The sequence below is a fragment of the Microplitis demolitor genome, chromosome 4 (assembly GCF_026212275.2).
Source record: "Microplitis demolitor isolate Queensland-Clemson2020A chromosome 4, iyMicDemo2.1a, whole genome shotgun sequence".
Classification (NCBI taxonomy): Eukaryota; Metazoa; Arthropoda; class Insecta; order Hymenoptera; family Braconidae; genus Microplitis; species Microplitis demolitor.
The window spans coordinates 21,694,974-21,710,478 of NC_068548.1; the positions used below are offsets into that span (position 1 = coordinate 21,694,974).

General features: G+C 29.6%; 4 protein-coding genes and 1 pseudogene across 10 annotated transcripts in view; 4 read left to right on the forward strand and 1 right to left on the reverse strand.

Moving 5' to 3' along the window:
- The window catches only part of LOC103577482 (axotactin), a 95,013-nt gene extending 91,781 nt beyond the window's left edge, over positions 1-3,232 (forward strand). For 4 of the 7 annotated variants that reach the window (XM_053738729.1, XM_008558132.2, XM_008558131.2 and 1 more), the window contains exon 25: positions 71-1,301. In XM_053738729.1, coding sequence (XP_053594704.1) covers positions 71-484 — 414 coding nt within the window. In that variant the 3' untranslated portion in view covers positions 485-1,301. Of the gene's footprint in view, positions 1-70; positions 2,512-2,720; positions 2,776-2,973 lie in introns of those variants that run through there. The other 3 variants (XR_008403611.1, XM_008558134.1, XM_053738730.1) reach the window with 3 other exon arrangements.
- Positions 3,233-3,701: 469 nt separating this feature from the next.
- On the forward strand, positions 3,702-14,003 carry LOC103577477 (uncharacterized; annotated as a pseudogene).
- Positions 5,778-8,900, reverse strand: LOC128667244 (protein crooked neck-like). Its single transcript, XM_053738053.1, has 2 exons — positions 8,689-8,900; positions 5,778-7,859 (listed from the first exon to the last, which is right to left on the reverse strand). The coding sequence occupies exon 2, from the start codon at positions 7,539-7,541 to the stop codon at positions 5,880-5,882; it is 1,662 nt and encodes a 553-aa protein (XP_053594028.1). The 5' UTR covers positions 7,542-7,859; positions 8,689-8,900; the 3' UTR covers positions 5,778-5,879.
- Positions 10,359-11,471, forward strand: LOC103577474 (trypsin-6-like). The gene is made up of 2 exons (XM_008558121.2): positions 10,359-10,423; positions 10,604-11,471. Exons 1-2 carry the CDS (start codon positions 10,378-10,380, stop codon positions 11,332-11,334), a joined length of 777 nt encoding a protein of 258 aa, XP_008556343.1. The 5' UTR covers positions 10,359-10,377; the 3' UTR covers positions 11,335-11,471.
- Positions 14,004-14,483: 480 nt separating the features above from the next.
- On the forward strand, positions 14,484-15,453 carry LOC103577476 (uncharacterized). Its single transcript, XM_008558123.3, has 2 exons — positions 14,484-14,594; positions 14,719-15,453. The coding sequence occupies exons 1-2, from the start codon at positions 14,535-14,537 to the stop codon at positions 15,307-15,309; spliced, it is 651 nt and encodes a 216-aa protein (XP_008556345.3). The 5' UTR covers positions 14,484-14,534; the 3' UTR covers positions 15,310-15,453.
- Positions 15,454-15,505: the final 52 nt, after the last annotated feature.

The window sequence follows — 15,505 nt, forward strand, 5'->3', positions numbered from 1 at the left end:
TAATTTTAATTAATTTAATTATTCAATAAGCTAATGATGTATTTTTTTAATTTCATTCGTAAATTTTTAGTCAATGGAAGATTTAACTGAAGAGCCAGAGCTCGAAGAACGGGAGCAAGAAGAAGAAGAAGACGAAGATGAAGAAGAAATGGAAAAAAATTCAAGTCCGGAAACAGAAGCCGAAGTACTCGTCAAACCGGTTCCGGTAAGAAATCAAGCATTAAAACGTCTTCCACCAAGTATTCCAAGCGCACCCGGAAAACGTTTATTGGAAACGAACTTTTCAATAACTGGTCTCAATGAAATAAAGACAAATGAGTTTGTCATCGGCGTTAACGAGACAACAAACGGCACCGTTCAGAGACCTCTGAGTTTGGATTTCGGTGAACCAACCCTCGAAATAATAAACAAAACACGTCCAGAAAGTTTGTATCTCGAAAAAGTAACAGCTAAAATGTTCGATGTGCCAAAGATGGAATCATAATTAAAAAATAACAATCAATTAATTAAATATTAATTGTACTTATAAATACGACTATTACGTTAAATTTAATATTTTAATTTTAATAACTAATTTATTATTTAAATAATATTTTATCCTTGAAATCAGCATCACACTGTAAAAAATTGGGGTGAATGTGGAGTGATTACGAATTTTATTTAAATTTGTATTCATTCCAATTCAGAGTTTTAATATTAAAATAAACTTCCCTTCGGAGGAAATTTTAATCCGCGTTCACTCCGCAAATTTTTTACAGTATATATATTCAATAGATAAAGCGAAAATAAGGCTGAGTTAAATAAAAAAAAATCGTTAATAATTTATAATTTTCAGAATTTTGTTTTATCTATCATCCGATTATTTATTTTATTTGGACTCACCCACCGAAAGCACTAAACACAATTATCTTTATGTTAATTCATTCAATTGCTTTATTACCACTTAGTATCAGAACATCACAAAGAAAAATCAAAACATTGTTATTATTAATTAATGCGCTTATGGTTTTATTAATTAAAAAAAAAATATTATATGTGGACATGAGCTTTAGTGGTGAAAAAAAATTTACAAGCGAACGCAACATCACAGTCATAAAAATTTAAAATTTTAAAATGAAATTAATGAGGGGAAAATATTTAAAATAATTACAACTAAGGGAAAGATGATCAATTAACTAAAAGTATTATTTTATATCGGGATATAAAAATTTTTCAGATAATAACTTGGTCTAAGGCGACTAATGAAGAGAATGTGATACCATTAAACTCCATTACCAAAACGGATGAAACGCAAGAAACGTTTTAATTGTAATTAAAAAGGTATCACAGAGTATTTTTTTTTTTTTAGTAACATTTACAAAGAAAGAAAAAAATAATTGACTGAAAAATTTACAAATTAATAAATAAATATTTTAACACAGTATACATAAGTATAAAGTTTGATAAACTAATTATACAATATAACTTTTTAGAAATTTAAGATACGATATTTTGTGAATGAGATATATATAAATATTTTATAGCATGTTTTATTGGAGCTTATAGATAAATATATACAAATGAATCAAAAAAAGCTTGTTACTATAAATTATTCATAATCATTCATACCGTCATCATACAGGACTGAGGTACCGTTTTTGGCAACTCTAGGCCCAATTTTGGACACTTGAAAATCTGATAACTCGCATAGAATTTAATAAAAAAAAAACTTTTATCACACTATTACGATGCGAATTTATTTTCATTCATGGGGAAATTATTCTTGTATAAAATATTATGTCTTAGTAAAGCCGGACACTGTTGGCCAGCGGGCGGAAATTGAAATGAACCCATATAAAAACTGCTATGACCATAGTAAAATTTGCTGTGGTTACAGTAATCTGTTATTTAATCGCTGTCAATTTCAATATGACCATGGTAATTTTTGCAAGTGTTTATTTCAATATGATCCGGTTTTACTAAGACACCATAGCATTTCAAAGAAAAATAGTTCCCCCGTGTATTTCTTGATTAATTAAAAAAAAGTATTAATTGTCCAAAAATGGGGCATAGTCACAAATGGTACTTCTACCTTTTATTTAATTATACTGTGTTTTCTATCATATCATCGCATGTTTGAGCTTTTTGGGCTGCTGAAATGCTGATCACCAGTCACATCGCAGCTTTTTTTTTTATCAAAGGGTGATCGGCCCAGTAAATGAACATTACTTAATTTTTACTTACATAATTTAGATTTTAATCTCAATTACATAAAGAAAATACTCCGTTTTTGTTTAATTGACGGCTTTTAGATCTTCGTCAAATTTTATCGCGTCTTCTACATTAAAACATAGAAAAAAACGACTGTTCATTTACTGGTGCAGTCACCCTATTTCATGTTTTTTTTTATTATTATTACTATTAATTATTTATAAAAATGTGACACAGTGGCATTAAATCAAAACATACCATACTGTTTATTTAATAATTCGTGCGTTAATGTGCAATGTTTAATTTACCGAAGTAAGTGAGCTTTTATTGATACTAACGCAAAATGTAACACTATTATTTAATCATCATTACTTTTTATTTATTTATTTCTTATCTTAAACTTTCGTCAGATAACTATCGACTGATAAATTCTCCTTATTCTCGCTATATTACTCTACTTATTTTTCTTCACATATTGAAAATAAATAATATTTTATAAATTTGAATATAAATAATTTTTTAATTTTTAGATAATTCGCATTTTTGGAGTTAGACAACCATCGAAATCTCAAGCAACGAGCCCAGGTATTTTAATCATTTTGTTATCAGTAAAAAATATTGAGTATAAAAATATATATGCAAAGTTGCCTAGATACATATTTTTTTCGTACGGGAATAAAATTAAATAACAATAATTGGGTCTTTTGCGCCATATATTATAGAGATGAAAAAAATATTTATAGTTATTTTAAAAAATATATGAATAAATTGATTGTTTTGCAGATGGAAAATTTAAAATGCTCAATACCACCCCGATATTTTTGGGAGAAGATATGCGGACTTTTGAAAATCCACTGAGCTATTTGGGTGGACCTAAATTACATTCAAAGAGCCGAACGTCTATTGAATCAATTTTGTCTCTTGATTAATTAAATTTAATTAAATAATGTGTAATAAGTTAAATTAAATGTGTAACAGTGAATTTTATGTGATCAGCTAATTGGTTATATATATAGTTATAATTGTATATTGTAATTTTATGTTGAACAAAAATACCAACTAGTCAAGTTTAAGTTCATCTAATTTTTTTTTTTTTTTTTTTTTGACATCGATATAATTCTGTATAAAAATTGTTCATCTGTAAAAATAATTTTGTTGTTCATACGTAAAAATAATAGAATAATAAAATAATAGAACGTTCTGTATGAAATCCTTTTATTTTCTTTTCTATATTTTATTTTTAACTATAGGTAATTTTTTTATGTATTGTTCAACCTGAGTTCAATAACTTATTTTTTTGATCATAACAAAATGTATCTAAAGATCAATCAGGAAGATTTCAATTAAACTATTTTTTTTATCAGCTTATTTTGATGTTCTTTAAGATAATTGTTTTAAAAACCAATCAAATTCATTTCTTAAAGTAGTTATAGATAATTCTTTTGAAAATATTATTATTTAGTTATCATTTAAAGTGGATTTTTAAAACAATAACAAGATTACAGTTTTTTAGTCGAATATATGAACGAAAATTTCTACAAAGTTATTAGTAACCAAGTACTACTTTGAAGCACGATGTTCAAAATTGCCGCCTTGTTTATTTTTGCTGCTGTAGCAACAGGTAATTTTTTTTATACATTTTTTTCAAAGATAAAAAAATTTTTTTTTAACCCAATTGCCCCGTTTTAAAAATATTTTATGACCGGATTAAATTGACATTAAATAATTCGTGGCTTAGCATAAATTATTTAATGACAAACGATAAACTGATAATTTTTTTGAATTTTTTTCAGCTGATCCAATAAAAAATTTTGAAAGTATCGGTGGTAAAAATGCATCAATTACAGAATTTCCTTACCAAGTAAGCATTCAGCGTTTTGGCGAAAGCTACTGTGGAGGGGTAATCATTTCTGATGAAATGATCTTGACAGCAGCGACCTGTGAAGCTGCGGTTGGACGAAAAATTCGGGCAGGCAGTACTTTTGACAACGTAAATGGCTCTCTACACTCGATAGTTGAAATTATTCGACATGAACAATTTGAATTAGGTGAATCCAAAAATCAAGTTCCGGTTCATAACATCATGCTACTCAGAGTAAATGAACCATTCAAATTTGACGAAACTCGTCAACCAATATCACTTTCAAAACTTGATGATCAAGTATCAGAATACGATGTAGGCTACCTGACTGCGTGGGGTATAGTTGAGAATGAAGATGATACTCCTCACAGTTTGAAAAAATTTCCGGTGTCAATTATTTCCGATGAAAAATGTAACGAAAGTTACTTTTCCTACGGTGGAATTCAGGAGGATCAATTTTGCGCGAGTTCACCAGAGACCAGAGGAGAAGATTCTTGTTTCCAATACTTAGGCAGTCCTTTGACTATTAACGGACAAGTTTTCGGAGTTTCAGCATGGAAACAAGGTTGCGAAAAATCAGAAAATTACCAACTCTATACTAAAATTGCTCCTTATTTATCTTGGATCGAAGAAAAATTACAACTTTAATTTTCACGACAAAATTACATGATTTGCTTGACTAATAAATATTTCTATTATGTACTACTTTACTTATAATAAACAAATTTGTTATAATTATTCAAAATAAAGTTTATCAGAAATAAAAGTTTTAAATTTTTGAATTCATAACCCAATAAGTTTTTTATTTCTTCTTAATCGAAGAATTATGTGTACGCTTTTGATTAAAATGATGGATATTTAATGAATTAACAGATACAGATATTTTAAATGTTGATCTAGAAAGTTAAAGTATTTCCTTAAAAGAGTCTACAGTAGTTTTGAAAAACAAAATTTTTATTTAAAATTTATGTGATTAATCATTTTACGATTTATTTTACGTGATTAATCATCGTTATTACCAAGGATACAACATTGATAGAAACCAAGCAGATTCACGAAGATTAACTGGCAGTGATAAAAGTCAATCTAATTTTCGAAGAATATTTGCCCGTAATAGAAATCAAACTGATTATCGAAGAGGGTATGGTACTGACAGAAGTCAAGCAGATTCTCGAAGATTAACCGGCAATAATGGAATTCAATCTCAATCTGAAAGAACAATCGCCAATAATTGGAATCTTCGAAATCAAACTGATTATCGAAGAGGATATGGTACTGATAGAAGTCAAGGAAGTTCTCGAACAGTAGACACCATTGATAGATATCTCTATGGCTCTCAACGAGTTGACGGTAATACTTGGGATTTTCTCAGAGGAAGAAACTTTGTAAGAGATGAAAATTCGAGAAGTCAGAGTGGAATTGATAAAAGTGAAACAGATGTTCAAGATGAAATCAACATTGATATCAAGGCCGAAATTAATATTCCAGAGATGTTATAAATGAGGTCATTATTTAAATTATGTGAAGTTATAAAATTTTTCTTTTAATTATAATTTTCCATGCAATTATTCGACGCTAAATTTTAATTCAAAATTCGAACAAAATTCAAAACCAATAATTATTTTATAAAAATAAATCTACGATATAAAAAGTATTTTCTATTATTCTAATTATTCAGCAAATATATAATATTAAAAAATAATTAAATTCAATTCAAGACTACAATTTCTTTAAAAATATAAATTACTTTTATTTACAGTTCTTTACAAAAGAAAACTTATTGCCATAATTTAAATTAAATCCTTACACAACAAAAAATAATTAAAATTTAATTTTCATCTGAAGTTTTATCGGCAAGCTTTTTCCAATTCTTTGCAATGCTCAGTAATTTTATTGTGGTCTTGTGTGTCTCGTCCTCAGGGAACTCAAAGTCGTATACTTCCTGCCATCCCTCCATGCCATCATCACCCATCACCTTTTGCGTCTTCTTGATTCTTCGCGGCATCTTGTCCTTGATCTTCTTCTGACTCTCCTCATCCCCTTTCTCCATCTCGAAGTCTCTCCAAGCTTCCAACAAAATTGCTCGGCTCTCTCGGTCTCCATTCAGTTTTAATGCATTGTTTGCTCGCTCGAACACTCTCCTAGCGACTTCTACTTTATCTATGTCCTCATGTTCATTAAATAGCTCAAACTTGGCATAAGCGATCCAAATTTTGACATGAATCGATCGCTCAAGCAGTCGCTCGAACAACTGCCGCGCTTTCTGAGGCTCTTCTTGAGAGATTTCAAAGTCAATGTACGACTTCCACAGCAACTCCGGCATATCGAGCCGTGGTTGTTTTAATCCAAGCTCATAAATAGCTCGCGCACGATCAATATCACCCAGCAGAGTCTCTAACTCGCAGTATTTCATCCATGTCGTGCAATTTTCCGGCTCATATTCTAGCCACTTTTCATAAAGCTTCCTGCAGCGGTCAAATTCGCGTAACTGGATCTCCAGATCAATGTACCCACGGAATAGTTTATTTTTTGGACACACACCCAAACTTCTGCCCAAAGTTTTACGTGCGAGAGTTAGATTTTTTCGTCTAATCTCAAACTTTGCATACATCAGCCAGATCTTTGCAAACGTAAATATTTTGTGCGGAATCAATTTGAGGCATACTTCATAGACTTGTTGACAGCGGCTCAAATCCTTGGTCTCGAGCTCTTCAAACAGAGCGTAGTTGATCCACAAATAAATATAACGCCGCCAATATTCTTTCTCTTTTTTAGGCGGAACGTAAGCGATGGCTCGTTCGTATATTTCCCTAGTTTCCTCGTGGTTACCTTCCGATTCCATGAGTTTTAAATAATCAAACCATGTGTCGTAGTTGTAGGGATCGTCTTTTACGGACTGCTCATATTTATTTTTACGCTTACTAACAATTACCGATTCAATGTCTGAACGGTCGCCATATTTCTTTTCATGGATCGTATACGCTTTATATATTTCTTCAGCGCGCTCCTTCGGAATGTGATCTATAGAATACTTGTAGATTGCTCGAGCGCGCTCATGCTCACGCTGAGATTCTTCAAAACGAGCAAACGCAAGATAGAGTTTTTCATCGATCACTTCATCGCCGTAGAATGTAACAGCGCGTTCATAAACGTTACGGGCGCCTTTTATAAATCCGTTGTTGGCCTCAAAGCGCGCGTACTTTATCCAATTCTTAACATCGGGATGGACCATCACAAAACGTTCGTAAATTTGTCGTGCTCGGTCTAGTTCTTTGTATCGAAGCTCAAAATTAATGTAAGTCTGCCATGCTTGCTCGTCAGGTTCCCACTCCATCCAGCGCTCAAATACTTGCCGGGCTGCCGCTGTGTTCTCCAGCATCTCCTCCATGTAAGTATACTTGTACCAAAATTGGCTGACACGCGGAAGAATAGTGACTGCACGATCCCACAAATTTCGCGCGTGATTGACTTGTCGATTGCGCATTTCCATCTCGACATACTTCAGCTACAGAGTTATGTTCCGATGGTCGACGTCCAACGCACGTTCGTAAATAGAACGTGCCCGAGGAATTTGTTTCTGTGTTTCCTCCCATTGTGCGTATTTCACCCAATTACATATGACCATACGATTTTTTCGAATGTTGTCTTCGAATGCTTTTCGTTTACGGTGCTGGTAGTCCGCGAGTTCATGGGGGTCTGAAATTTTCTGCTTTGGTGGTGGTGGCAGAATCTCCAAATCACGTTCTTTAGCTTCACGTAACAGCTGCTCAGCTGTAATTTGAATTTCTGCTGGTGCTTTATTTTTAACCTGAAATATATTCAAATTATTTAGTATCATTATTCTATAAATTGTAATCAATTTTGACAAAATATATTTTAAAAATTAAAATAAATAAATTTTTAGAAAAATATCAGTAGTTATACCCTTTAAATTTTTAATTAAACAATGAGCGTGTTCAGCCGAATAAAATACTGAGTAATTTTAGTCAGTTAGTCAGACTAAAAGAAATTTTATCCTGAGCTCCTGAGCACAGTGTGTTTTCCGCCTGGACACACTGTTTAACTCTTACTATAGTTTAAAAGTGTCATAACCTAATTTTTCATGCTGTCATATTTATGATATTATTTATTATTGAAATAAGTGAATTACAATGGAGAATATTATAAACAATATTTTAATGGAGGAAATTGTATTTGATCCTTTCGAAGATATTAATAATTTAGTGCATCAATTTCCATTAAACGATTTGCACTTTAATTACTATTTTGATGTAGACGTTTTTACGCGGTAAAAGACACAAAAAGGTATACCAAGTAAAATGGCGGCCAGAAAAAAGTTCCTAAGTATGCGTCGAGTGTCCAGGCCGAACACTTAGCTCAGTGCACTGAGTAACTGACTAAAATTACTCATTATTTTGTTCGGCTGAACACGCTCAATGATTTAATGGGTATTAAATAACTGGTTTAACAATAAATCCAGTCTATGAAATAATGAATGATTATTTTTGAATGAATTTGATAGAATAATGGAATGTTTTATCCTAAATTAAAATTTAATTCTTTTTAATTAAAAAAAAAATTGATAATAAAATATTAAATATTAATTTAAAACAAAATTAAAAAGGTTATGTACTTACTTTAGCCACCTTAGGCATTTTCTGAGGTTTTTCCATCTTGGTGTAATTTATTGAACAGTTAGTTTAAAAATTTATTACTAATTATTATTTTAAAATAATAAATATGAAGAAATTATATATTAACTTGTCTTCACTTTCAAAAACGTATACTCTTATCAGTCTACCACTGTTTTTGCTGTGATCTGTAATGGCCGTTAAAAAAAATTGACCAGATTCGGATGATGTTCGGTTAAGAATCAGTGGGGATAGAAAATTTATGACTCATTGCACGCATGCGCGGACACCATTAAAAAAAAGCGGCAATTCAAATATTCCGGACAGGACCCAAAAGTTCCCAAAGTAATTAATTTATTAATTATTATTATTACTTAATTGATAAATTTAAGTATTTGAAAAATAAATTATTGAAAATTGGAGACAAATTAAAATTCATACGTTAAAATAAAATGGCGGCAGAATATGATAGAAAAATATTTGTAATATTAAAAAAAAAACACGCAAGTGTTTGAACAAACCTTGGTGGAGAAATAATATGCAGAAGGGTGTCCTAATACACTTGGAGATTTGAATTAAATTGCTCCGTGTATTGCAGCTAAAAAACGTCACTTAACTGCTATTTAATGAATTAACAGATACAGATATTTTAAATGTTGATCTAGAAAGTTAAAGTATTTTCTTAAAAGAGTCTACAGTAGTTTTGAAAAACAAAATTTTTATTTAAAATTTATGTGATTAATCAGAATATTGAGTCCAATTTTAATTAAAAAAATTATAAAAATACACTACTAACTTTTTTGTTGAAAAACCGTAATTAGTTTTTGATAATTGTGAGTTTATCAAAGTTTTACTATGAAATTTCTCGCATTAAAAAACTAATTACACATGAAAAAACAAATTTTTAATTAAAACCCAGTCTTTTTAAATGACTATTAGTTTTAAAATTAATATTATTTTAAATAAATTGACTCATGGACGATGAAAAAAAAAAATATTTAAATGAAATAAAATAAAATTAATTATGATTTTAATTTTTAACATATTTATGACTCAGAAATTTGAAGTTATGTGAAAATAAAGTTTGGAAATAAGTTAATTTATAATAATATTTATATTATTATAAAAAATAAAATTAGTTAAAACAAAAATCAAATTAATTATCCTTATTTTGATGGAGTAAAAACTATCTGATGTAAATTTATTTAAAAAAAAAAAAAAAATCTATTAATCGAACCCTCACATGCCGGATTTTCTGATATGAGATGCTGAGTAATTTCCCAGTCCAGATAACTCTTGAAAATATTAAGAAATTTTTTTTTTTTTTTTTTTTTTTTTTCATTTTCTAGGAAGTGCATTTTGCCCCTTTTACCAAAAGTATTAGGTTTGTGAAATACTAATTATTAAATCCGGTAGTATTTAATATTTAGTTTATTAGTTATCGAACTTATATTAGATTTGATGAGATATATCAATCAAATCCCCGTTATCGAACAGTCATCCATAATGGTGTCTGATACCATCTCAAGCAGATTTCTAATTAATATTCATTTCGAAGACAAAAAATAAACTTATGTAACAATAAATCAAAAATGAATTTTATTGAAGATAAATTGATATCAGCTGAATATATATATATGAGGATTGTCAATAGTAAAGCTCAGAATTGTCAGTGAAGTCAAAGCTGAAGGCAAGATGCTTAAACTTTTCGTTTTATTCATTCTTTCTGCCGTAGCAACGGGTAAGTTTTTTTTGTAGTTACTTTTTTTACGAATTAGTTACATTGATTTCAATAACATCATTGGTTACAAAAACAAAAAAAAACATTGGCTCATAAAATATTCCAAGTAAATTTTCGATAAAATATAAAATTGAAGTAAAACAATAATTTGCATATATCATTATATCAAATTTATTTCAGCTGATCCATTGAGAAACCATTTCCGGTTGGATCACAATGCCAGAATTGTTGGCGGTAGAAATGCATCTATTGAAGAATTTCCTTACCTCGTAAGTGTCCAAAACTTTGGACACTACTGTGGAGGAGGAATTATTTCCCAAAAGTGGGTACTATCTGCTATAACCTGTTATGTTTATATTGGAGGTTTAATTCGTGCAGGTAGTACTTATTCTGAAGAAGGTGGTTCTCTGCACACCATCGTTCAGATTATTGAACACGAAGAATTTGACTTCACTGATCTCACAAATGGTGTTGTATTCAATAATATCCAGTTATTAAGAGTCAGTGAACCATTTAAATTTGACAAAACTCGTCAACCAATGGTACTTTTTAATGCTAATGAAGAAGTTCCAGCGTATACATTAGGTAAATTGGCAGGATGGGGCTTCACTGAGAATAATCAAGTGTCACAAAATCTGAAAGCAGTTGATTTGAAAACTATGACCCCACAAGAATGTAAAAATAGTTACGATTTGTTCGGTGGAATTCAGGAGGATCAATTTTGTGCCGGTAATCCAGGATTTAAACAAGGTGCTTGTTTGAGAGACATAGGCAGTCCTTTTGCCATCAATGGACGAATTGCTGGGTTTGTATCTTGGACTAATGGATGTGGTGATCCTGAATATCATGGAGTTTATACTAAAATTTCTTCTTACATACCATGGATTCAAGAAAAATTAAGAATGTACTAAAAACTACAGTCATGTTTTACTAACAATAAATTTGATATACTTTGGTTTGATAAATGAATGATTTTATGATATATTACATAAATAACTTTTTTACTATAATTCGTTTCAATAAATTTGATAACAACAAAAAATGAATACATTAATATATTATGACCTTTCCTCAAATTTTTGTTTATAATTAAAACAAAAAGAATAAGTTTTAAAACTTAATTCAGAATAGAGTTTTTAATTAAAATTTTTACTCTATCCAATTTAATTTTCATCGGTTTTATATTATTCTAGTCTACCAAAATTTATTTTCAATAAAAATGAATCCAAATATCAAAAATTCTAATTGATTAGATATAATAAATAATTAAAACATACACTGTCAAAATTTTTCAGAGTGAACGCGGATTAAATCCGAAATGAATTCGAAGCGGATGACTGGTTATTTATTTAATTCTCCTTGGAGTAAGATTTACTTTGAAGGGGAGTTTAATTTAATATTAAAATTCTAAATCGGAGTAAATGTGGATTGAAATAAATTCCGTATTCACTTCGAATTAACTCCCGATTTTTGACGGTGTATTTATTTTGAAATTTAAATTTTCTCTTATTCTGTCTACACTGTAAAAAAATTAGCGGAGTGAATGCAGAGCAAACCTGGAGTATATACGGAGCAGATGACTGCAAATTTTCTCGGAGTAAAATTCGCTCGAAATTAGGATATTTTAATATTAAAACTTCGAATCGAAGTGAACGCGAAACGAAATAAAATCCAGAGCACTCCGCTGAAAAAACCAACTACTTATTATCCCGCGTATAGATTAGTTTTTTAAATATATATAATATATAAAATAAAAAATTATTTCTGGAAAAACCAAAATTTTATCGTTTTTAACTATCCAAAAATATGATTAAACAAAAAAGTCAAATTAGTTACAGCTTCTTAATTAATTATCTAGAAGAGATCCACGTTGCGGATATTGAAAAATCAAAATAATGATTAGTTTATCTTTCAAAATTTGTCGATAAAATCAATAGTTAAATTTTATTTTTTAAATTGAAAAAATCTAAAAAATGTAAACATCTCTGTCAATATTAGATGATAATTTGTGATAATTTGATAAATTTTTAGATCACACATGATAAATTATTATCTTCAAAAAACGAAACTTGAAATTTAAAAAATTTATCTTCATTTATTGTAACTATTAATCGTTTATGATCTTATCTATTTCAATTATTAAGAATTCTTGTTTATGAAATTCATCTGATTATATCAGATTTGAACTTTGTCTAAAATAATAATTGATTAATTAAAGCTAATGAACTCAAATTATTCAATCTCTACGATAACGTGCGGGATAACAAACTATATAAATACGAAATGTGAAAAAATAATCAGTAGTAAAGTTGCCAGACATCACGATGTTGAAACTTTTTGTCCTGTTCATTTTTTCAGCGGTCGCAGGTATGGTTTTCTAAAATGAATTTTTTATTCTCTATTATATTAATTTATAATTAAGCATCGGTCTAATCATTTTATTTAAACTTCTATAAATAAATTTGGTAAAATTATAAGTTTCACGTCTATTATTTATATTAAATAAAATTGTTCATAGCTTTTTGATTTCATAAAAGCTTTGAATAATGTAATTGTTATTTAAATTAATTTCTCAGCAATTAATTTACTTATTTTTCAAACTGAAGCAACTCATTATAATTCAAAATTATGAAATTCTAAGACAATCACATGAGTAGTAAAAAATATAAATATTATAAAGACTTTTTAAATTTAATTTCAGCTGATCCCCTGAGAAATCATTTACTCCTGAAGCACAACGCACGAATAAGTGGCGGTCAAAATGCAGTAATTGAAGATTTTCCGTACCAAGTTAACTTCTTATACAATGGGTTTAATAGCTGCGGGGGTGCGATTATCGCAAAGAACTGGGTCCTCACAACTGCAAGCTGTCCTGTTGAATTTGGAATGATAGTTCATGCGGGAAGTAATTTCACCAACACAGGCGGATCTTATCATACAGTTGCTCGAGTTATTAAACACGAAGCCTTCGGAGTCAATTTTAATCGGATTCCATTGAACAATATTGCTCTAGTCGAAGTCTACCAGCCATTTAAGTTCGATAAAACTCGACAACCTATACCACTTTTTAACGTCGATGAAGAAGTTGAACCCGGCACATTGGCAACCGTAGCCGGATGGGGCCGAATTACAACCGGGGGATATGGAACATTTTCATATAATTTGAAAAGTCTTTCAGTACCAATTGTTCCCAATGATAAATGCAATGAGCTTTATTATGAATTCGGTGGACTTCCACAAGGTCAAATATGTGCAGGCTATTTAGAAGGTGGAAAAAATGTTTGTGTGGGTGATGGTGGCAGTCCTTTGGTTATCAACGGACGAGTCGCTGGTTTGGTTTCCTGGGGAAAAGGTTGCGCGCAGCCAAATTACCCAGGAACTTATACTAGTATTGCTGCTTATCGTTCTTGGGTGGACGAAAAACTACCAGCGAATTCTGAAAACTGATTTACTTTTGTTACCTGATTTATTTTATAAAAATAAATGTATCATACAAAAATATGACATAAATCTACATGTATACCATTAATGATTCTAATGACCACAACGTGAAACAATAAATACAACTACTATAATTTGAAAAAAATTGTTGTTTTTATCAACTCCTCAAATAAATGATAAGTACTTTAATTTATAGATACAATGAAATTATTATCTATTGTAATATTTCTCATTTGATCTATTGAACAAAACAAAATTGTCTTTGACACGCGATTTACTGTCTTATGTCTTATGTCCAGTAGTTACAAAAATAAATAAATATTTAAATAATTTATTTACGAAGAGAAGCGAAGCTATAAATTTAATATAGATATCGCAAACAAATAAAACTTTTCAATGTTCAAATAAAAATAAATTTATCGTCATGTCATAAATTAAATCTTGTGATTATGATGTAAAAAAAATATAAATTATTGCCAAGATTAATAATATATGTAAATGCTTGATTATAAATTATAAATAATATAAAAAAATATTTACTATTTCAGTAACGAGTTTTTGGTGATATAAAGACAAGTTTTTATATTGGAAACATCAATAGTTCGAGTTTTCAGCCGAGTAAATATTTTTGAAATATAAGTTCTGAAAATTTTTAGTTTATTCTACTATCATGTTTTTGCTGATATTTTTTTTATTATTACAAATATTTTCATCACTTTCCATTGAACCGGTAAGTATATCAATTATTTACTCCACAACTTTTTTCGATATCCAAAATTTTTTAATTATTTTCTCAAGTTCTAATCTGAATTTTTTTTCCATGCAAAAAATTGTAATTTTTTCTTAATTCATAGATGGATTCTTTGCAACATGGCTCCTTAGAAATAAATGTCATTGATGGTGACCAAACTCGTTCTCGAAAAGTATTCGATATTGATTTGGACCACAGTCGTTATTACCAAGGATACGACATTGATAGAAACCAAGCAGAATCACGAAGATTAACTGGCAGTGATAGAAGTCAATCTAATTTTCGAAGAATATTTGCCCGTAATAGAAATCAAACTGATTATCGAAGAGGGTATGGTACTGACAGAAGTCAAGCAGATTCTCGAAGATTAACCGGCAATAATGGAATTCAATCTCAATCTAATTCTGAAAGAACAATCACCAATAATTGGAATCTTCGAAATCAAACTGATTATCGAAGAGAATATGGTACTGATAGAAGTCAAGGAAGTTCTCGAACAGTAGACACCATTGATAGATATCTCTATGGCTCTCAACGAGTTGACGGTAATACTTGGGATTTTCTGAGAGGAAGAAACTCTGTAAGAGATGAAAATTCGAGAAGTCAGAGTGGAATTGATAAAAGTGAAACAGATGTTCAAGATGAAACCAATATTGATATCAAGGCCGAAATTAATATTCCAGAGATGTTATAAATGAGGTCATTATTTAAATTATGTGAAGTTATAAAATTTTTCTTTTAATTATAATTTTCCATGCAATTATTCGACGCTAAATTTTAATTCAAAATTCGAACAAAATTCAAAACCAATAATTATTTTATAAAAATAAATCTACGATATAAAAAGTATTTTCTATTATTCTAATTATTCAGCAAATATATAATATTAA

What these genes read in the sequence shown, in the direction of transcription:
- LOC103577476 (XM_008558123.3), top strand. Translation starts at nt 14,535, where the DNA reads ATGTTTTTGCTGATATTTTTTTTATTATTACAAATATTTTCATCACTT. An exon ending in CATCACTTTCCATTGAACCG is followed by an intron (nt 14,595 to 14,718) that starts GTAAGTATATCA and finishes CTTAATTCATAG; the next exon opens with ATGGATTCTTTGCAACATGG.
- LOC103577474 (XM_008558121.2), top strand. Translation starts at nt 10,378, where the DNA reads ATGCTTAAACTTTTCGTTTTATTCATTCTTTCTGCCGTAGCAACGG. An exon ending in TCTTTCTGCCGTAGCAACGG is followed by an intron (nt 10,424 to 10,603) that starts GTAAGTTTTTTT and finishes AATTTATTTCAG; the next exon opens with CTGATCCATTGAGAAACCAT.
- LOC128667244 (XM_053738053.1), bottom strand. Translation starts at nt 7,541, where the DNA reads ATGGAAATGCGCAATCGACAAGTCAATCACGCGCGAAATTTGTGGGAT.